The sequence below is a fragment of the Uncinocarpus reesii genome, genomic scaffold (assembly GCF_000003515.1).
Source record: "Uncinocarpus reesii 1704 scaffold_3 genomic scaffold, whole genome shotgun sequence".
Lineage (NCBI taxonomy): Eukaryota > Fungi > Ascomycota > Eurotiomycetes > Onygenales > Onygenaceae > Uncinocarpus > Uncinocarpus reesii.
Window position 1 is genome coordinate 1 of NW_003052498.1, and position 21847 is coordinate 21847.

A 21847-nucleotide genomic window follows, 5' to 3' on the forward strand; every position below is an offset into this window, starting at 1 on the left:
CATGCAGCGGGAATGGGCGACGGAACGATTGCACAGGTTGATCCGCATTTCCCTCGAAGATCCATTCTTCATTGTCACAGCCCTTGCAACCCCGGTATGCCCATTTCCTTAGATCGACTTCTTCTTCGCACCGCCCTTAGATACATCCGCGATTTTCAGAGCTATGAAACTTGACCGTTAGCCTCTCGAGTTGGTCAAATAAAGCGCTTGACTGCTCCGTCTGAACCTCTCCCAATGACACCGCGATCCAGAACTCGTACAGAACGCCGCTATTCACGTACCAGGAGGTAAACTCTGCTTCAGCTTGTCTGCCTTGTCGGAATCCTTGAGGACAAGCGTGTAGAGGAACCGCTGGCATCGGACCTTGAATTTTATCTGGTTGGTCTTGCGGTTGCGCTTGATGCGGGCAGCTAAAACGGTACGCCGTTAGACCTCAGGTTTCCAGGCCATTGACTCCCGTAATCCATCACGTCGCGTGGAGGTGGCATCTTCACTTACAGGAAGCATCCTTGCGCCGGCAGATCTCGATGAACTGCTTGATATCTGAAACTTCGGACGGCATGTTGAACGATTGACGAGAAATGACCGAGGAACGGAGGGTTCGTTCTGTCGTTTGCACACTGTGAACCTCGCTGTCGCCTGTGGTCGCGATGGATTGTGGGTTTTAGCGATGATGGAAAAGCCCTAACTAAAGGCCGATTATGTAAGCAACCCCGGGCTGAAGGGAGGCAACAGCATTAACAAAGTGATGGGCTGGCAAGCGATGGGCAATTTGACGAGAAAAGACTGACTACAGGATTATTATTGATAAAATATAATTGAAGACGATGCCAACTCAGCTCGATCGCGCTCTAAATTCCAAGGTACGGAAAAAAATCGTTACCCTTTGAGCCTATTAAATAACATAACCTGCAGAACCTACTGCTTGGTGAATCGACACACTCATGCCCTAGAGCATGTCCTCCTTAACTAACGAATCCAAGGGTTTGCTGGGCTAGTAACTGCGGCCGCCGTATGGAGCATCTGGGGAAACGACGTGTTCCCTGCCGAACCTGACCCTACTGGCAGTGAGTATAGGGGTTGCCCGTTCCCGCCTGAAAGGGAGATAGTTGGAAGTAACCCGGCATTTCCGTATAGATCCTGAATTCTGGACACATGACGAGCTAAAGAGATGGCTTCGATTGGTATGGAAGAATATCCCACATATAGCCAAAAGGGAAATGGTTGGATGCCCGCTGACGTTCTATGCGTAGAGGGGTCTTCTTCCCAGCGAGGAGGCAACGCAAAACGAACTCCTCGAACGAGTGCGAGCAAACATGCGACCGCCCCCAAGATCATGATTCCCCCCCAAATGGGTACACCTCTCCGGGGTATCGACACCAGTCTTTGAGTTTGTTTTCCGTACGTTGATGTTTGTGATGCTTTCTCTTTGTAGGGCCTTCGTGTAGGGCCTTCGAGGAAAGGGTTGTATAATCAAGATATTCCAGTCAACCCTTCATCCACTGTACAGTAGAACCAGGATTCCCTGGCTGTTCTGAACCCTAGCGTTGTAGAGTCTCCTGGAGTACCAATTTAAACAACCAGCCGAAAATTCTGGCTTTGAATCAACCAGTGCTTTTTCCCTCTTCCTTTGATTCCTCCGTCTGCCTGAGGATTGGGCACAAGCACAAAAGTTTCACTAAAACCCCGATTCGGTGTATCAACTGACTCTTTGCCGTCTCCGAACCGGACGTAGCCGCTCACGAGGACCAAAACGGACATATTTGATGCAGCAGCCATGCCCCCCAAGGGTCTCCCCAGACTGTCAGTCGGTGTTCCAGTGGCCGTCGGGTAGCTCGGATTCAGCACCTGGCAATCGTAGGATTGTACCTGGTAATGGGTGGGAGGCATTTGAGTCATAAATACGTCTTGGACGGAGGCGCTATCGGCAACCGGGTTTCTGTTGAATAAGATCGAAGCTGGAGTGGGAGAATAGAAGCTAGATATGGTGTGCTCGCGCAGATTGAAGGGCAGTGTAGAACGAATTAACGAGATCATTCGCAGCTACAGGGGTTAGCAGAGGCGATATTCAATATAGCTCAGCAGCTGTAGATGTGTACGGTACCAGTGGTCGAAACTTTTGTGAGGGTGTCTTCACCGACAGCAGCCATCCTTGAGGCGGAAACGGACACGGGCGGACGGCTCTCGCTGGAATGGAAGTTGAGTTGCGAATAGTCAAGATGGAAGCGCGATCCAACGCTTTGGAGCAGGATGCGTCGGAAGAATGAATATATTAGCTATGTAGCGGGTGAAAGTCAGCTCGGGGTTTCGGTGGTGGAAAAGCTTCAGCACGCTTTGACCACCAGAAGAGAGAGAGTCTAGAGAGCTTCCAGTGACTCGACTGGATCGGCTCTGGCCCATCACGACTTCAACCACAACCCGCAGCGATGTCGGAATTCGGGCTCCGGGCGCTTCCACGGATTTCGCATCGTTCGAGGGCTGCCAGAAAGCCTTGGGTTTGTGCCCCGTGTCGACGTACAATTCCCCTGTTGACGAAGCGCCGTGTCTCGTCTGCTCCCTTGGCCGCGAAAAAGCCATACTACGTGACAACGCCTATCTTTTACGTCAACGCTTGTAAGGCCATCCCGACGGAGGTTGAAATGTTCAGATTGGCAATGCTGACGGCATTCGTATAGCTCCACACGTCGGGCACCTATATACACTCGTTTTGGCAGATATCTTGAAGCGATGGCAGGTCCTCCTCGGCGACACTGATGCGAGATTACTTACGGGGACAGATGAGCATGGGATAAAGGTACTGGCTCTGCGGTTCTACGGCAGGCTCTGAGGTATATTAATGGGAAGCTGCAGATCCAGCAAGCGGCCGCTGCGCAAGGCCTCGAGCCGCTAGAACTATGCGACCAGAATTGCAAGACCTTCAAAGTATCAGTTCCTCCAGCAATCTATCCTGAGAGGCTCCATCGTTTTTAACACTTATCAAGGAGCTTGCGCAAAAAGCCAATGTCAACTATGATCACTTTATCCGAACCACCGACTCGAGACACCGTGATGCAGTTCAGTACTTCTGGGTAAGTCACCGAACACACCAAGCGGTAAATCATTTGGCTAACACTTGCTAGGAAATGCTCAGCCATCGTGGCCATATATACACAGCAAAGCATGAAGGATGGTACTCCGTGAGCGACGAAACGTTCTATCCCTCCAGTGCCGTCCACGCAACTCTCGACCCAGCGACCGGTCGGAAAATAATGGTAGGAGTTCGGACGAGGCTTTGAAAACCACAACTAACGGGCCGGGTAGTCTGCAATCGAAACGGGCAAGGAAGTAGAGTGGTCTTCGGAAACGAATTACCACTTCAGACTCTCCGCCTTTAAGGATCAGCTCCTCGATTTCTACAATGAGAACCCGAAGTTTATCCGCCCTCAGCGGTATATGGATGATGTCGTCGAAACAGTCTCCTCTGGCTTGTCGGATTTATCGATCTCGCGACCGGTCCAACGGCTAACATGGGGAATCCGTGTCCCTGGTGATGAAACGCAAACTATTTACGTTTGGCTCGATGCTCTTGTGAACTATCTCACCTATGCAGGATACCCATTTACCCCAGGCAAAGAAAACAAGAGCATATGGCCAGCAGACCTACACGTAGTGGGCAAAGATATCCTCCGGTATTTGCTGGCTCCGATTAAAGTAGGGAGCTGTTCCCAGGGCTGATGCGAGACTAGATTTCACGGTGTCTACTGGCCAGCATTCCTCATGGCACTCGATCTGCCTCTCCCTCGCCAGATTTTGTCTCATGCGCACTGGACAATTGGGCGCGAGAAAATGTCCAAGTCCACCGGCAACGTGGTGAATCCCATCTATGCGATTACCCGCTTTGGGGTGGATCCGCTTCGATTTTACCTTGCTCGCGATGGAGGGCTCTCCGACGACGCTGATTATGAAAACGCGTTTGTCACAGAACGGTATAAGAAAACATTGCAATGGGCTCTCGGAAACCTGGCCAGTCGGCTGGTCCGGTCGAAAAAATGGAGCGTCCGACAAAGCATCGAACGGAGCTTTGGGGGTGAGCTTTCGAAGCCGTCCGAGGCCGATCGGAAGCACCAAGAACTGCTGGAAGAGGTTCGCGACGTGACGAAGACGTGGATGGACGATGTCAATCCACGAAAGGCGGCCGAAAGCGTCGTGGGGATCATTTACGAGGTAAGGGGCACAGGGCTGGGGCTGAAACCGCGTAGCTTGCTGACTTGTTCGATCAAAAGACAAACAAATACTTCCAGGACTCAAGCCCCTGGTCTTTGGCCACCCAGTCCGAGATGGGCTCGCCGAACAGGCTCGACCGCGTGGTTTATAACACCGCAGAATCCCTGCGGATCGCCGGGATCCTCTTACAGCCGTTCATGCCAGAGAAGGCCGCGCGACTCCTCGATATGCTTGGCGTTGCGGGGGATCCTGCGAAGAGAAGTTTCAATGCGGCCACGTTTGGAGCAGACAGAGACTACGGGGTGCCGCGGGTGGATGTGAAGAGAGGGACGGAGGGGACCCTCTTCCCGCCGCTCTTGACTGAGGATTAATGCCGGGGAATCGCAATGCTCGAGATGCGGTCGTCCTGCATCTTTGGGACTGTTGTCTCCAGCGCGTGATGGGCAATTTTCGTGTCTAGTTATGCAGGGGAGGCTGTGAGCAATTCCGCTCTCGTCCGCGATGACCAAAGAAATATTTTTAGCGACAGCGATCGTTTTCTCTCCACTCTCGGCGCGTCGTTTTCGGAGAAGGCGGTCCACCTCGCCCTGGTAGGGTTGAGTAGGGATATTGACAGGACAATCGAGGTATCTGTTCACGACTGGAGTTTCACATTCTCTCCTCTGGTTGCGATCTGTATGCTACCATGTATGGATGTTGTAGGATAGAAGTTCAGCGTCTTGAAAATGGAACTAGCGGGCTTTCCCTGCTGATTGTCTGGGCTGCACAACCGATTACTATACAGAAACTGGCATCATATACTCTCACAAGTGTACTTCATTTTGGATCGCTATTAGCGCCGATCCCGTCGGGCCTGGGTCAGTCTCTGCTGGATATTTCTGGCCGTTCTCAAACCGATCAAGCGCGTAAGGCACGAGATATAGCGTACATCAGTGGTAACCAAGGTTCGACTTTGACGCGCTTATCTGGATATCAGCCATCACCGCCAATCCTGTTGCGGATGGGTTTGCAGTCGACTGCTTGCGTCTACTCTTTGTCAAGCTGTTGAAAGCGCCCTGATGGCAACACCTGAGATGGAGGCGAGACTGGAGGGGCGGAGGTGGTGTTCGATGCTGGCCTTGAAGAGCCGACGCAGTAGAAGAGCTGTCCAGACGCTGTGTAGCGAGGAGTAGGCAGGCGTTTATGCAGCACCACCACCACCATCTTCATCACAATCACCTCCAAAACATCATCCTCAACTACCACCACCATCTCAGCATGACCATCTGCTGCAGGTCGACGCACCCCGACGCAAACAGCCACCGCAGCCTCTTCAGAGCTCAACGCTTTGCGCCAAGGGCCGCCGCTGAGGAGTGAGGACGCTCACTGAATGTCGGCCGACTGGCCACCATCGAGTCTAGAACCCTTCACCGTTGGACAGGTTTGTTTTCTTTTGCGCTTCCTCAGTCATCCTCATTATGATTATTTTCTGACTTTCTCTTCTTCCCGGCAGCTCGGCAAACCAAGGCGCGCATTCCGACGGGAAAGTCCTGGCGGTGGGCGCGGGAAACTCCCGCTAAGCAGCAAAGTTGGCGAATCTGACTCCAGTCGAGCATCATCGATCCAGAATTCTCTCAGCAGCATGGCCTTTCGCGGTGCCTGGAAATTGCCTGTTGCTCCGTCGATTCTTCGTCGGGGCCATGTACCGTTTCATTCCTGTGTCTCATGATGGCTGCAATATCCACTCGCCTTCCGCTGATAGCCAAATCTTCCCTGCGCTGTTCCACCCTTCCTCTCTCCCCCCCCGGGCTGGTTATATAAACCAGCCATTATGCCGGCCACCATGGATCTTGGAGACTATGAGAAACTCCCTCGGAACCCTGGACCAATCCCACTCCCTCGTGCCTTCAACTCTCTCTGCCGGCCCGTTGTACCCCCCAGCGGGCACTCTTTTCTTTCTCCCGTTGCCTCTTCCGTGTTGTATCACTATACATATAGATAAAAGTATAAGAATCCATCAGCTCGCATCTCTTTTTCAGTCTATACCCGTCTCTTAATTGGCATCCACTATTACCAGTCTGAGATCTTCTCCCACATTATCGTCCACCATGGGCAGCTTCGAAGACCCCCGGCAGCAGAGAAAGCCGAAGCCATGGATCGAAACTCCTTTGATCGAATCCACCTCCCTCTCACAGGCAGCAGGCTGGTATGTCTGGCGGCACAGCGTGGGATCTCGACATCAACTTTGCTAATACATGTCTCCAGCCGCATCTTTTTGAAACTTGAAAACCTCCAGCCCAGTGGCTCCTTCAAATCGAGGTATGCTGCCACCCGCAAGCTTAAGAGTTATCAGGGCCAGGCTAACGTTCCCCCTAAGAGCAATTGGCAACCTCGTACTATCCTACGCCTCGGACCCAGCAAACCAAGGAAAACAGCTCCACTTCTTCATTGCGTCCGCTGGCAATGCAGGGCTGGCCGCCGCCTTTGCAGCCAACGCTCTCTCCTACCCTTGCACCGTCTGCGTGCCAATCACCACCAAGCCAGTCATGGTAGCCAAATTACAGGAAGCCGGTGCCACGGTCGTGCAACATGGCGCTAATCTCGACGAAGCCAGTACCCACATGAAATCCATCATGGACGCCCTTCGAGGGAAGCCGGCAGATGGCGATAGTGCAGTGCCTGTTGTCCCCATTGCGCTACATCCTTTCGACCATGAGAAGATTTGGGAGGGCGTGAGCACGATGGTAGATGAGCTGGCATACCAAATGCCTCCACGAGAGGACGAGGCCGAAAGCGGCGAATTCGACGACGAGTCACTTCCCATCGATGGCATCATCTGCAGCGTCGGCGGTGGTGGGCTGATGAATGGCATCATCATGGGAATTGAACGCCAAGAGAGAATGTATGGCAAAGCGCGTGCCGGCTCTACCTACACCAATTCCACCGAAAGACGCAACAATATACACATCATCGCCACAGAAACGCAAGGCGCTGATGCCCTCGCTCAGGCAGTCGCCAAGGGATCCCTAGTCTCGCTACCGGGCATTACATCACTCGCAACGTCCTTGGGCGCCATTCGAGTCGCTCAACGAACACTGGACAATGCACTCTACCCACCGGCTGGAGTTAAAGTGCACACATTGGTGCTCCACGACGCAGACGCGGCCAAGGGAGTGTTGACCCTGGCAGAGGACCAGAAACTACTCGTCGAACTTGCATGTGGCATCTGTGTCGAAACAGCCATTGGGCCAACACCATCGAGGCGGAAAAGCAAACTTCAGGGGAAGCGAGTGAATGGTCATCAGAAACCTTTTAGCCCCGTGAATGATTACGGAACGCAAACAGAAGTACAGTCATATCTTCGCCGATTCATTCCCAACTTGAACTCTAAAAGTCGAGTCGTGATCGTTATATGCGGAGGAAGCAATGTTTCCTTGGAGATGGCCGCAGAATGGAGGCAAAAACTCGAGGAAGGATGGGGAACCGAAAATGGTATTGTTGCATGAAAAAGTATTATAGAGGTGGATATCCATGTCTCTTTCTTCAGCCTTTGGCTGCCATTTATAATGATTGTTTGTTAACGCGATACATGCCGGCGATGGGACTTTTGGCGTTCACTTGGGAGGGTAAAATTCCCATTTGTTACTCTATATATTTTTTTTTTGCTTTCTTGGAATTGGAATTACGCAGCGAATAACTAATAGTTTCCACCTGCGTTGCAACGCGCATAGAGTATATTGAGCAATAAAGCTAAGGCCTGAAATATTGGAATCATTTCCATCCCAGAAAGAAAGATTCAATCATAGCGCTCGATTGCATGAATCCGATAGTCCCAATAATGCTTTCGGATGGGGTCGTATTTTTCCTTCAGCAAATTCAGCATCTTGACAGCCTCTACTTTGCATTCCGCAGTCCTTGTCGGCTCTCGGACCGTTTGGGCTTCCTCGGCGAGAACATCCGCCAGCCATTCTACCGCCAGGCTGCTTTTAACCTGGTAGTCAACTGCCTCGTCGTCTTTGATCTCCTCGATGACAAACCTGGAAGCGAACGCTTTTAGGTCCGCCAGAGGTCGACCTGCGGCGCGGAGCACTGCACGAGCATAAACCCAGGGACTCCGGTTTTCTGGGGCGATGACGATCTTGCTCTTTGCATATTCAATTTCGGCGTCGATGAGATCTTCGTCGGCGATATCGAGTCGGCCACGGCTGCCACCCTGGTCGGTAGGGTTTGGTACCCCGGAGTCAGGTGTCCCTCCACGCGGGCCGAATCTCAGCACCCAGCGATGATTCCACGCTGAGTTATTCAGTACATCTGATTCGATCAAAGCTTCAACATCGCTCAGTTCACGGGGAGAGTCCCAGAGGCAAAAATGTCGCACCAGCCAATGGCGGTATGTCCAGACGTGGTAATTCTTGGAATCCAAAGCAAACATCTGGCCGAGAAAATCCTGCTCTGATTCTGGGAGGCTGGGAAACACTTGGCGATCCGACATGATCAATTGGCGATGGTGCCAGGGGGTTCGTTAGTTGGAAGGTTGTATACAGAAGACAGGGGTTGGGTAGATATACCAGATTTGATAGTTCTTCAAGTGCTTGAGGGAGATCTTATTTAGCCACGCAATCTCCTCGTGTTGGTCTTTCCCGAGAGCTTTGATGATTTTAGCCCGGTATAACCTACATAGTATTTATCCCAGTTAGAAAACGGCTTCCCATGCAACAGCTGCTACTCCCCGCAGCGGCGTGCGGAAGACACTCCGTCGAATATCAAACCAGAATAGCAGTAGCCAGTATAAACATAGCATCACAAGCAGCCTGCTGTAAACAAACTCGAAAACAAAACGTCACAGCGACATACCACACGGTATAGTGGGCTGGATTCATCATGATCACATCAACAGTGAGGTCCAACGCTCGTTCCGACGTTTCATTGGCAGCCATCACGGCTCTCAGATAGGCTGTGGCCTCAGCGTACTCTTCGGTGTACGTGATTGTGGCAAGTGGATATGTTTCGTTGCCGGCTTCATTCGTGCCTGTGCCAGTGTCTCCAGAGTAGCTTGCGCCATCATCAAGGGGAATGGGAGTGATCGAAGACCACAGCGGAGAAGAGGAGTATTTGCCCATAATCACGACCGAGATGCGAGATCCAGCTGAGAAAAAGCAGCGGCTTGAAGGATATGCGGCGAAATAGGCCTGTTTGTGTGGTTGCCGGTGTTGAAAGAAGGGCTCTTTTAATAGCGATCACCAGCCAGCTAGGAGAGGGGTGCAGCGAAACCCTTGGCCACAAGCAGCCAGACAGAACAAAGTCGGGACAATAGCAACAGAAGAATCTCCTATTATTCTTCCATTGATGAAGCAACTGGGTTTGCGTTCATTGTCAGCTGAAGGTTTCACTAACAAGCCGCATTCATCACAAAGCCGGCTGCAGGCAGCATGGATATACTACAGAGTACTAGCTATAGAATACTAACTGGTTATTGCTAACTCAACGAATCTAGGTACAAATGGCAAAGACGAATGGCTTGAAATATAGAAAGCATGCGGACCGGCCTATAGTTATTAGAAGAGAGATACTAATACGCTTGAAGAAAATCCGTAACACATGGAATATAGTATACATCGTCTCCCGCTCACCGGAGACTTGAATTCAACCCATTAGCCCACGCCTCCAAAACTTCCATCCCTCGCGAACATCTGGCACGCCGACGCCGACCAAGCGCTCAATGCCATCGTTTCCAACAGCGGTCTCGAATTTTTGCTGGTCAATCTCCTCCCCGCCTTCTTCATCTGAACCATTCTTCAAGACAGCAGGCCACAGAACCCCCACTCCATGCCCTCCCAGTGTTGTCTCAAACAGGTCGTACCCTTCTTCAGCCAATTGAGCTTCGAGGCGCTTCAACGCCGCCGACTGACGGTTTGCTCCCACTAGAGTGATGGTGCAGCCTCCCCCGCCGGCACCTGTCAACTTTGACCAACCGATACCGTTATGATCGACCAGCTCTCGGACGCGTTCTAGACGGGGGTGCGACACGCCGAGGGAAACGAGAAGCCCATGGTTGATTCGGAAAAGCGTTCCCAGATAATCCAAGGCTTCGCTAGAATCCTTACTGAATCGCTTGGATGAAAGAAACTCATACGCCGACGATGTGACTTGATCAATTCCATCCAGTAGCGCTTCAGTAATGGCAGGGTGTGCTTCCTTCAGAGCGCCAACTTTTGCTACTTCCGTTGCCGTAGACCTGGGTTGCCGAGAATTCACAAGCAATAGTGGCAGCTCTGGGAAATCTAGAATCGGGACCACGGACGGTGGTTTCGAGTAGTCGCCTCGCCGGAAAATAACAGCCTTGCCCCCAGCAGATACCGTGTTGTCCACACCGCTTGGGTTGCCATGTATACATAATTCTCCAACAAAAGCCCACCGGTTAATACGTTCGATCTGGACCTCTGATTCATCAAAGGGTTGATCTGGATGCGGACCCGCTAGTGCGCGAATCTGAAGCAACAGGGCGGCACTCAGGCAGACGCAGACACTTGCGCTACTCCCCAGACCAGCGCCAATCGGTATTGTTGATCGAAGAGTGTATATAGCGCCATGCGATTGGGGAGATCCGAGCGAAAGGTAGAGGTATAGAAAGGCATTTGCGGAGCCCTGGTGGACCTTTCTCACGTCTGGTGGCTGATCGGGCGAAACGTTCGAGATATGTGGCTGAAGGGCCTCGAGCAGGTCAGGATCAAGGCAGGTGACGCGGTCGTAGTAGAATTTCTTCTTGGAAGGGTGATGAAAAAGGTCCCAGGGAAGGGAATCGATATCCCAAGTGTGGTCCAAGTTGATGTCGCGGAAATTGAGAGTGACGGTTCGGCGGGATTTAGACAGGGTGGTCACGAGCAGGTATGAGCGGAGGGAAATTACCGCAGCCATGGCTTGTTTCCCATGGACTACGGCATGCTCCCCGAAAACAATAACTTTGCCGGGAGCGGAGACCATGAAGGGAGGAGCCATTGGCGACGAAGGCTTCCTCAGCATATTCGGTCTTCGAGTCGAACTCGGCGATCGCTGGGAGTCCACAGAAGGGCCATCTCCACCAAACTGGCTTGGAGAAGGAGTAGGCATCCCGTCAGAGCTCTCAGTCATTGATTCTTCATGCTGAGTGTTATTCGTCGAGGTTGTGGTGTTTATCGACAGGTTGTCTCGACCAGCACACTCTTGCACCACGACACTTGCTCCCTTTCGCCGCCCGTTGGCCTTTTTGGACCGAACGCTTCCCCCCTTCTTGCGGTCCATGCGTGCAATATATCCGTCTGCAGTTGTTCAACGCGCTGCTCGAGCGACGTGTGCGACGCGGTCATGCGGCGAGGACAGTACGAGGTGCCGTTACACAATGCGCCGGATTCGAAAGGAAACCGGTCAAGGGTCAGCGACAAGGGTCGGCTCCTGGGGTGGGCATCAAATCACAGCAGAGATGGCGAGGGTGAAGACGACGGAACCGCCGGGAGTTGAAGCAAGTCAAAGTCGGGCAGCCAGAGCGACGAGCGTCCCAAAAGGGAAACCAGCCGGAAAGCCACAGTACGCGAAAGCCTCAGGGGCTGGTTTGTCAGCAGCGTGGCGGTGCAGCGCTAGTCCTAGACGGGAAGGAATAAGCTAACTGCTTTTAGACTAGCCGAAAACGCTAAATACAACAAGTGGGGTCCTTGCCGGCCAATCACGCCGTGGATAATGTAAGCCGATCACCTTAAAAGGCTCTGATAAGAAACAACTACATGTTGATATCCATTTGCTCCTTCACAGGTTCATTGTCACCGTCATGCTGTTGCTGTGCACAAGTAAGCAGGGCGGGAGGCCACTATACAGGACCTCTAGATCGCTCAAGTACAACTGGCTGGCCGCGGGATCCTGGCACGTGCCTTCGACCGGAGACGGGAGCGTGGTCAGGATGACTGCCGTCCGCTGGCTATGGGCTTTCATCAGTTCATTTACGATGAGGTGCTGGGCTCGGCATGGCAGATCATTGAAAGATAGCTGAATGGATGCTTGCGATGGGTAGCCAGAGGCTCGGCCTTCCTCGGCCGCCGATCCACGCCCAAGCGGTTCTGGCGAAATCGACCGCTTGTAGATAGATCCCGCTCTTGCCCCCTGTCGCGCTGATTCTGCCGCCGCAAACATGATCGATGGCCCTGTGCCTTCTTCTGTCGCAACCTTCGTTTCGGGTATCGGGGACGAAGAGAATCTCGCCGTCGAGGATGTTCGGACCATGCCAGGTTTGTCTCGGGGCGACGGGATCCCTTCAGCCTTGAGCCTAGAGAGTGCCGGGTGTGGCGGGTTGGAGACTGAAGGTTCCGTCCCAGAGTCTGCCGAGTCTGTCACTGCGGACTCCGATACGGAATCCGCACGGCGCTTTCCAAGGTTGATGCGCGGCTTTCTTGGACTTTCCAGGAGACCTGGCCTTGGTGCATCATCGGCTGGCGGTGTCGGCTCATCTGCCATCTCCTCCGCATCAACCTCTTCGTCTTCGTCGTCTGCTTCACTCACATATGCTTCCACCCCGCTCTCGTCATCAGACGAAGTCTCGTCACTTTCGTCAGAGCGGTACTCGACCATCGAGTCTAGAAGCCGCTGGGTTTGCATACCCAGACTGAGTGCCATGCCGCCAAGGGTTCCCACAGATCGCCTTCTACGGGAGGACTCAATGATCCGTCGCAGCCCGTTGTATCGTCGACCGTTTTCATACTCCTCTTGTTGTCCTGGCAACATAGATCCCAACCGTGGAGCTTGCCCTGGCTTCCCTTTAGACTTTCGATCATGCTCCCCCCTTCGAAATCTCTTGACGTCATGCCACCAGTCGTCTCCCCCCAAAACCTTGTCAACTCGTTCCATCATGTGCTGTTCTGCAACCGGTTGCGCTCCGTTTAAGATGATATTGTATGATGCCAGGCCTCCGCTCGCGAGCCAAAACACGAGCACCTCAGCCTCGATCCGTAGCTTCTCCAACAATGCAACAACCCTTCCACGCTCTTCCTCGACGTCCGTTTCATATTCAACAAACACTGCTACCCTCAGCTTGTATGAATTTCTCCAAGACGGCACTGTATGTAGGATACAGCCCAACTGTAAAATAAGTGTATAGGTATCAAAGTTGGTTGTCACGATGTTCTGACTACTGTAACAACCTTCACCAGAAATCTCAGCCGACATTTGAATCGGCCAAAGGTCGATATACCGCTTTGCGCCCCGATGCTTAGGTTGAGGTAGTTCTAGATCCTCAAAACCTCTTGCGATCGCAACGTTGATGCGAAGCTTGAAAAGAAGATCCTCCAAAATCGTCACATAGCTTTGTATGCTCATAGGGCTTTTCCTATCGACCACTTCCCTTTCCAGCTCGACTCCATCGGTTTTATGGCGTGTAGGAAGATTACCTCGCGCCAAAGGACGATTGCCTATCTCGCCAGCGGGTGAATTATGCTTGAACTGATTGATAATAACGATATTAGGGCGCATTCCTCCCAGTCCCGAATTCAAAACCACGTTTCGAACACCCCACTCGATCGTGGGCGCGACTGTAACATTCACAAAAGCTTTGACTTTGGAATACTCAACAAACCTATTCCACAGCGTTTGCTCTCGTCTCGCTTCAGGGACTGCGCCAGCAAACTCTCTAGTAACAATCACTCGCCCCAGCACAAACAGTCCACCTTTCTTTAACGAGTTGCAGAAATGGATCATCTTGTACTGTGTCTCGAAGCTGTCGACAAACAACAGAACCTGGGGCCGCCAAAATTTGACATGTTCAGGACGAAGCCGTAGCAGATACTTCCGGACTTGGTGGTATATCAGGCTCTGACTAACGTCGCCCCATGACTTTGGCGGAGTAGTATAATGGATAAGGAGGAACAGTAAGAGCAAAATGCACACACACCCTGCGGCATAGCGGCTGTCAACGAAAAACATGCTAGCGCCGCTGATTAATGTCCCGGCTAACGCAGTCCATGAATTAAAGTAATGAAACGACGGGCGAAAATTCGGCGCAGATCCAACTTTAAGCAAGAAGCACGCCAAATTCGTCACCAAAAAAGTCATCAGATAGATCATGGTGATGAATGATGCGATCTGGTTGATATCCAGTAGCATCGTTAATTGTGCAATCATGAAAGTGAATATAATAGCATGCGTAGGTTCATCAGACTTTGGCGTGCCTTTAGCAAAGATTGAAATACCAGGCATGAGGTTGTCTCGAGCAATGGCCTGGAGGAGTTTAGCGGCGCCGATGAGGCCCATTAGGGCAGAGAAAAAGGTAGTCGCAAACTCCCCAAGAACGATGAGGCCAGCAGATATATTAGTCTACAAAAAATCAGTCAGTGCCGCCATAGCATGCAAGGTGGGAAAAGAAGGGAAAGCACATACATCTTGTATGATATTAACATCTCTATATAAAGATTCTCTAGTCGCGGTAGATGCAAGAACGATAATGACAACACTGTACGTGACAAATGTTAAACCGAGTCCGGATAAGGTACCCCTTGGAATAGACCGACTTGGGTCCTTTAAATCGCCTGACATACTCGCGCCCCTGACAAAAGTCGACGTTAGATGACAGAGAAGCATATCCTGAAGGCAAAACTCACGCAAATATTCCACCAGTCGCGGGGTACAGTATGCCAAACAGATTTTGGAAAGACTCTTTGACCGAAATCTGACTCCCTGCGGCTCCCTTGGTGAATCTGGGCTTGAGGTTGCCGAGCAGGGTGGTTAAACTGAATCCGGTATATTCTATACCCAGTCTGCCGCTTGCGAATGGCTTGAGAAGAAGCGGAGAGAGTGGAATGCTGTATGTTGCCACCAGTAAAATCGCTAGCAGCCCATTACTAGCTCGTGCAAAAATTGAACTCCCGGCTAAACAAATCCCAGTGCACAGCAGCAGGACGATGGTGCCCCAGAGGTATTGCCACCAAAATCCCTCAAGCAGGAAGTTGGACAAAGAACCTGAAGCAGAGCCAAAACTCTGAGTAAGACAGTCCACTAAACCAACTGCATTCATTCCGGTATTGAAGACACAGCCCAAGTAAAACACAGTCCCAATCGAGCCTCCGAATTCAGGCCCCAGAGACCGCGAGATAAGATAATAGGCGCCGCCACCTCGAACCGTTCCATTAGATGCAATAGCGGAGATGGACATTGTCGTGACCAGATTGATCAAGTACGAGGCGACAAGCATCCCTATGAAAGAGGTCAGCGGACATTTTGATGATAAGGCTCAAAGAATACAAACCCAGCATTCCCAGGACGCCGGTTTGGCCAAGGATGAAGCCAAACCGTAGAAACATAAGAATACTCAGAACATTGAGAGTTGTGGGAACAAATACCCCGGAGAATGTTCCAAGCTTCTTCGACAGCTCGGCGGCAGCGGATAGCGGAGCGCCCCTTTCTTTCCGGCCTAGGGAGTCCAGCTTGCCAAGGTGCTGTGAAGAAAGCGATGCGCGCCTGACCCTGGCCGCGCTTTGCGATCTAGGATTTGTCCTGCTGCCATTTCGGCTGATGCTTCTACGACTGCGCGGGACTGTCGTGTCTGGGGTACAGTTCTCAGGTCGTATGGAGGTAGCGGACCCAGATCGTACAGGCTGGTAGGGTTGTGCGGCATCGGTGAGAGTATGCTCTCCAAAGCTCATCGACGTGCCCTGGCTAGCAGCATGTGCATCGACATCCTGGTTACCCATAACTCGCAGCACTGAGCCGGTAGCGGTTATCGATGATGGCCGACCATGGTCCTGTTGATTTAGCTAGAGCATATAACAGGAAGAGAGTGAATAAAGGGTGGATAAATGGGAATATGTCGAGTGCTGAATCCAAACAATCCTCAGCCCATCCATCTCTATGATGCGTGACGTTCTGCAGCCCGTCGTCATTGGCGTGGCCCGTGCATATGACATTATGTAATCGTGGGTTTGCACTTTCGCCAAACAGCCCCAATCAGGTTTAGTGGATTATGCGACATGCTTATCTCCACGTGATGTCCGATAGCCGCCGTCAGCTGACTGCCCCGTTGACGACCCGTTTGGGACGTCATGTGGATGTGCATTCCGTACCTACGGAGCAACGGCCTGCCGTCCATCATCACCACCGAGGTTTGACCGCGCCATTCACCCTGTTGAACTCTGTTCTACGATATCTTGGAGCTGTATGCTACGTGGCTACCGTTACTTCCAGCATCTCCCAAGACTCAACTATAATAAGGCATTAATAACAAGAAGTCAGCTCCCAGACGACCATGCCCGACCACGACGATAACTCTGGGGAGGCACATCCTTTACCTCCTCCCGCCGCAGACTCCCTGCCGGTAGCTGTTCGGGCCCCTTCTCCCTCACTCCCTTCCGACTCTCCCGTCTCTGGTTCCCTTCCCAGACATATTACCACCGCACGTCTTGCCTCTCCTGTTCCCAACGGTGCCGAATTCCAAGATGCATCCTCTAGGCGTGCATCTACGCCGTTACAAGTTGCAGTCGATAAGCTCCCAGACCTCAAAGGCAGGGATATGGCATCTTCACCACATCGGCCCGGCGACTCCATACTAACGTCGGGCCTGCGAAACGTATCCCCGCGGCCCGAGCCCGAGCCCAGCGAATTACCCTTAGAGGCCGACCCTCCTTCATTAACGGAAAATGGCGCAAGGATCGGTTATGGCGTGTCTGGGACGGGAGAAGGCAGCCCCCATGGCACTCCATTGCCCACAGAAAATCCAGAAATCATCAAAAGACACCTAGTTCAACCCCAGGGCAGTTCGGACGGGAACAATGGAAACTCCTCAGAGTCAGAATCCGGAAATGGGAAAAATCCCGTTGATGGGGATGAATTTTCCAGTCTACAGCTCCAAGGCGGAGACATCACACGCCCAGTCTATAAATGGGCAGAGGAAGCAGAGGCCCAGGAGGCCTCAAAGCGCAGACGGAGTTTTACCGTCCCCAGGCCAGAGCCTGAGAGTGCAACGTTGGACATTGGCTCAATCAAAATTCCAGGGGGATTTCGAAGGGACTACCTTCGTAGAGCAGGAGGTGGCACGGATAACACCGGTCTCTATACTTCTCCGGGACATGACTGGCGCACCGTCGAGCCACAGCTACCAACTCGTAGCTTCTTAGAATTTTTAACCCTCTATGGGCATTTTGCCGGGGAAGAATTGGAAGAAGACGATGAGGCCCTGGGCCCCGACGAATACTTCGTTCCAGAGCTGTGGCATGAGGGGGAGGAAGTGGTGAGCGAGAGGACATCGCTTCTTCCACCTGGAGCGCCTGGAAAACATCCGCGCAGGCACCGAGAACGGGCGCCCAAAGCTACGAATTCTGCGTCTGGCGCAATGATGCTGTTGCTAAAGTCGTTTGTTGGCACTGGGATCTTGTTTTTACCGAGAGCCTTTCTCAATGGAGGTATGCTCTTTAGCTCAGTTATTTTGGTGACTGTCTCTCTCTTAAGCTACTATTGCTTTATCCTTCTCATCAGCACAAGGTCAAAAATCGAGGGATCTTTCGGCGACATAGGCGGTGCATTGTACGGAAAGCACATGAGAAGAATCATCCTTGGTTCGATCGCGTTAAGCCAATTTGGATTCGTTGCTGCTTACACGGTCTTCGTGTCTACGAACCTACAAGCTTTCGTCCTTGCTGTGAGCGAATGCAAAACCTTTATCAGTATCCAATTTTTCATCCTGATGCAATTGGTCATCTTTCTTCCGCTCTCACTTATTCGCGACATCAGCAAACTCGCCTTTACGGCCCTTATCGCCGATGCCTTCATTCTTCTAGGCATAGTGTACCTCTTCGGTGTCGACATTAAGACAATGGTGGACCAGGGAGGAGTTGCAGATATACAAGCCTTCAACCCTCAGAGCTGGCAACTTTTGATCGGGACCGCCATTTTCACATACGAAGGAGTTGGCCTTATCATCCCAATCCAGGAGTCTATGAAGCGTCCCCAACAATTCCCCCGAGTGCTGGCCCTTTGTATGGTCATAATTACCGTCATTTTCCTTGCCAGCGGCGTCCTTGGATACGCCGCGTTCGGTTCCGCTACAGAGACTGTTGTTTTGCTCAACTTACCTCAAGATGATAAATTTGTCAATGGGGTGCAGTTTCTCTATTCCGTCGCCATTTTACTCAGCACACCACTACAACTATTCCCGGCAATACGCATTATGGAAAACGGCCTGTTCACTAGAAGTGGCAAATACAACCCTGGCATCAAATGGAAGAAGAATATCTTCCGATTTTTTCTTGTCGTCTTTTGTGCAGCAGTGGCCTGGGGTGGAGCTGCCGACCTGGATAAGTTTGTCGCTCTTGTTGGCAGCTTTGCCTGTGTGCCCTTGGTATATGTATATCCGGTACGTTTTAGCCTTCATTTTTTAACGGTATCACTCAACGCTAATCCGATTGTAGCCGTTGTTGCACTTGAAAGCTGTGGCAACTACTCGATTTAGGCGATGGTCCGACATTGGATTAGCAGTTTTTGGAACCATTGTATGTGTTTACACCACCGTATTGACCGTGCGCAATTGGGCTACCGGCACCACCGATCCCGGCAAACCCGGCTACTGTGATGTCTAGAGACTTATGTCGGTTTACGGCCACTTCCCCGGACCACGTTCGTGTCGCCCCTGAGTGATCTTCGACGCAATATTTTCCAGATTAGCATTCCGGTTTCGTTTGCCTCCTGTTTCCTGAGCGTTCATGTGGAGCATAAGCGTTTACGTACAAATTTCTCTTCTCGGCAGACACTACACGGTCTTGCGACATTGCCGTCATTGGCAATACATGGCTGAGTTATATTAGATTAGACGCATTTGAGCGAGGCCCGGTTCGATCCGGCCTCAGGAACGGTTTTTGATAGTAGTGAATAAGGGTTTTTGGCCATCGCTTTTCGGTTTCTGCTGTCTAAGATTTCCATTACTTTTTGGTTTTTGCCCTGGATAAATTTCAGCAAGTGATATGTGGGTTAGCCTGGAGTTACAGTGGTTGGTATTGGTAAATTGGAATTATTGACTCTTAAAAAATATGTGGCTAGTTCCCTAGCCGCCACTGCTACATAGTTGACAGTTCAATTGCCAATTACAAGATGCCAAAATTGGCATTACGAGGCTGTTCAAAATAAAATTGTGAATCCCTGGTATATAGGGCAATACAGTGTTGTGAGATTTATCCCTAGTTGGGTTGCAATTGAAAGAGGCCATAGGTCAATGACTTTTAGGGATTCTTAGCAGTGTCAGCCGCCTCCTGCCCCTTGGCCGCCGCTTGCTGTGCGAGCACCGCATCTCGACCACCCCATCTAGATTTGGGCAGTGTTATTAGACAATTTTTTATCAAACCGGGCTGCGGCGGATACCAGAGGATAAACAGGGAAACATACTGCCAATACTTCATGTATCTGTAGCCTTGCGTTAACTGTGCATTGAAATTGACGAAATGGCAAAGGAAGAGAAGATAATTCTTCGGCGTGACAGCGAGAGCATAGCGCATGAATGTTCCGGAGTAGATCGTTAATGCAGCTGTCATTTGACCCGAGATTCTAAGAGAGAGTCATAACCATTAGCCGGTCCTGCTATGAAACAAAATGAAGGCACACAGGCTTTAAAATAATAAAACCCGGGAATTCTTTGAAGACGGCAACACATACATTTCCGGGTCCTTTTGTGTGTCCATTACAGCCGCGATTGGGATACCGAAATTCGACGCTGGCCCCCAGAAATCTATCGAACTCGGAAGTTAGCGCAGGCCGCTCATATCAAACGATTCTCACACATCTGCTTCAGAGGTTTCCCGCCGGGGTAGCGACAAACCGACGGCTAAATAGAATGGCCTTTTGCTTCTAAATACCAGACGATGACTCAAAAGGGTGGGAGGGACGGATCGCCTTCAGCGCATCAATACATACGTGTAGAGCAGAAATAATCGAGAACTTTATTCGAGCGTATTTTCGCATTGATCGCCTTGATTGCGGCCGCCATTTTGAGCAATCGAAATAGAAAACAGAAGAGACAAAGCTAGCAACCCAAACAGCACGAGGCGTCAAGAATGCGATTCTGGTGAATCCCCGGCGTCTTTACTTGAGATGAAGTCCGCGCTGCTGACGTAATTAATGAACTGGTGCTCCGGTTTGCGGAGCGTGCAAAATTACGCCTAGCTCGCCCAGTCGTAATCTGATTACGCGATGACAAAAGTTCTACAGAGGCCAGGGTGTGCGCGGGAGAAGTATCACGTATTAACTGATTGTATCGAGAGACTAGCCCTTCAAAGAGCTTTAAAATCGGCTATTCAATACTCTGGCCCTCATTCACCATCCCGCAAAACGCCTAGAAACATGTTGAGTCGTGCGAGCAAGAAGAAAGTATTTCGACTTTAAAAGTGGTTTCCCAGCGACATATCCTCGCCAAGTGTAATACATTTAACTTGCGTTGTTGATTCCCAGTGTAAAATCCCCGTTTCACCGTCCCCCCATTCCCGGGGGCATTCCCCTTCCTTGGCCTGGCGGTTGGAATCCAGGCGGTGGTTGAAAGCCGGCTACGGCAGAGAGGAAAACATAAGTAACCATATGCCTAAGAAAGAGAAGTAGAAGCGGGGAACTCACGAGGTCCGCCAGGTACACCAGGTCCGCCAAAGCCAGGAGGTGGTCCAAATCCAGCTGTATGGAAAGGTTAGCAGAAGTCAGGTATGGAAGAAGTCGCCCGTTACTTACGAGGTCCACCAGGGGGTCCAGGTGGCATTCCTCTTCCTGGAAATCCCGGTGGAGGTGCACCAGGAAATCCAGATGGCGGAAAGCCACCGAATCCCGCCGGAGGAGGTGGGCCTCCAACTCCCGCTGCTGGTCCTCCAAGCCCAACTGGTAACCCTCGTCCTGCAGGCTTACTGATACCGGGGCCCACCGCAAGCGTTGAGGGCGCAGCGCCAGGAACACCGGGAGCTGTAGTGCCTAATCGCGCGGACGGGTCGGCTGGAGGAGGTCCATCGACAGAACAAGATACAACATGCGTCCCACGAACGATTGTAAGGCCCAGTGTTCTCTTCTCTTCAGTCTCAACCAGAGGTCCACTCCCGCCTTGGGGTCCTTTAGCTTGTCTACGCTTGACCTTGCGAAACTCTTCCGTGTCTGCGAGGACTAGATTCATATGCTGTGCAAGAGATTAGCCACGTCGATATGGGTGTGTAAGCTGGGAGAGGAGGACCTTATCGAATGCAAGCATTTGCCCGGTCATTTGTCGCCATCCTTCAATGTCACCCCTCATCCGGTAATTGATCTACTCCAGTCAGCACGGCGGGAACCAAGGAATCGAAATCGGCGGGATGAAAAGGAGCTATACGCACGAGATTTTGCTAGAGACCCGTTAGCTGCTTTGCTCTGTCAACGAAAGTCGCCATTGCGAGATGCCAGAAGGACGCAGGCTTACCATCTTGCCTTGTTTGTTCGAAGCCATCACGCTTCAGATGCGCACGAATGCGACTTAAATACCGTTCCGCCCGGAGTAAGAAGTATCAACGAACGGCGCACATCAACCCTTCAGCGCGAGAAAGCGAGAAAGCGAGAAATAGCACGAGACACCCAGCGACGCTCTGCATCCGTGATCTTCTCTGGATCGCGATGAAGCTTTGAAGCGCTGTTCCCGATCGGGCCAGTGCCAAGCCGCTAAGGGCTGTGGTCG

The 21847-nt window shown here is 51.6% G+C and overlaps 8 protein-coding genes across 8 annotated transcripts; 3 read left to right on the top strand and 5 right to left on the bottom strand.

Annotated features, from left to right (window-relative positions):
* Nucleotides 1-108: 108 nt before the first annotated feature.
* On the bottom strand, nucleotides 109-562 carry UREG_04737 (60S ribosomal protein L38; the record flags this gene model as incomplete). Its single annotated transcript, XM_002584002.1, has 3 exons — nucleotides 109-161; nucleotides 282-410; nucleotides 499-562. 3 exons carry the CDS (start codon nucleotides 560-562, stop codon nucleotides 109-111), a joined length of 246 nt encoding a protein of 81 aa, XP_002584048.1.
* A 2447-nt stretch (nucleotides 563-3009) lies between these two features.
* UREG_04738 (methionine-tRNA ligase) lies at nucleotides 3010-4574 on the top strand (the record flags this gene model as incomplete). The annotated part of the gene is made up of 5 exons (XM_002584003.1): nucleotides 3010-3068; nucleotides 3131-3251; nucleotides 3301-3668; nucleotides 3726-4203; nucleotides 4263-4574. 5 exons carry the CDS (start codon nucleotides 3010-3012, stop codon nucleotides 4572-4574), a joined length of 1338 nt encoding a protein of 445 aa, XP_002584049.1.
* Nucleotides 4575-6290: 1716 nt separating this feature from the next.
* Nucleotides 6291-7688, top strand: UREG_04739 (uncharacterized protein; the record flags this gene model as incomplete). Its single annotated transcript, XM_002584004.1, has 2 exons — nucleotides 6291-6388; nucleotides 6542-7688. The coding sequence occupies 2 exons, from the start codon at nucleotides 6291-6293 to the stop codon at nucleotides 7686-7688; spliced, it is 1245 nt and encodes a 414-aa protein (XP_002584050.1).
* A 290-nt stretch (nucleotides 7689-7978) lies between these two features.
* On the bottom strand, nucleotides 7979-9302 carry UREG_04740 (uncharacterized protein; the record flags this gene model as incomplete). Its single annotated transcript, XM_002584005.1, has 3 exons — nucleotides 7979-8648; nucleotides 8751-8855; nucleotides 9037-9302. The coding sequence occupies 3 exons, from the start codon at nucleotides 9300-9302 to the stop codon at nucleotides 7979-7981; spliced, it is 1041 nt and encodes a 346-aa protein (XP_002584051.1).
* Nucleotides 9303-9825: 523 nt separating this feature from the next.
* Nucleotides 9826-11310, bottom strand: UREG_04741 (uncharacterized protein; the record flags this gene model as incomplete). The annotated part of the gene is made up of 1 exon (XM_002584006.1): nucleotides 9826-11310. The coding sequence occupies one exon, from the start codon at nucleotides 11308-11310 to the stop codon at nucleotides 9826-9828; it is 1485 nt and encodes a 494-aa protein (XP_002584052.1).
* A 648-nt stretch (nucleotides 11311-11958) lies between these two features.
* UREG_04742 (uncharacterized protein) lies at nucleotides 11959-15884 on the bottom strand (the record flags this gene model as incomplete). The annotated part of the gene is made up of 4 exons (XM_002584007.1): nucleotides 11959-14511; nucleotides 14575-14740; nucleotides 14796-15387; nucleotides 15440-15884. The coding sequence occupies 4 exons, from the start codon at nucleotides 15882-15884 to the stop codon at nucleotides 11959-11961; spliced, it is 3756 nt and encodes a 1251-aa protein (XP_002584053.1).
* A 551-nt stretch (nucleotides 15885-16435) lies between these two features.
* UREG_04743 (uncharacterized protein) lies at nucleotides 16436-18761 on the top strand (the record flags this gene model as incomplete). The annotated part of the gene is made up of 2 exons (XM_002584008.1): nucleotides 16436-18538; nucleotides 18594-18761. The coding sequence occupies 2 exons, from the start codon at nucleotides 16436-16438 to the stop codon at nucleotides 18759-18761; spliced, it is 2271 nt and encodes a 756-aa protein (XP_002584054.1).
* A 636-nt stretch (nucleotides 18762-19397) lies between these two features.
* Nucleotides 19398-20158, bottom strand: UREG_04744 (uncharacterized protein; the record flags this gene model as incomplete). The annotated part of the gene is made up of 4 exons (XM_002584009.1): nucleotides 19398-19479; nucleotides 19561-19719; nucleotides 19828-19900; nucleotides 20086-20158. 4 exons carry the CDS (start codon nucleotides 20156-20158, stop codon nucleotides 19398-19400), a joined length of 387 nt encoding a protein of 128 aa, XP_002584055.1.
* Between the last annotated feature and the right edge of the window lie 1689 nt (nucleotides 20159-21847).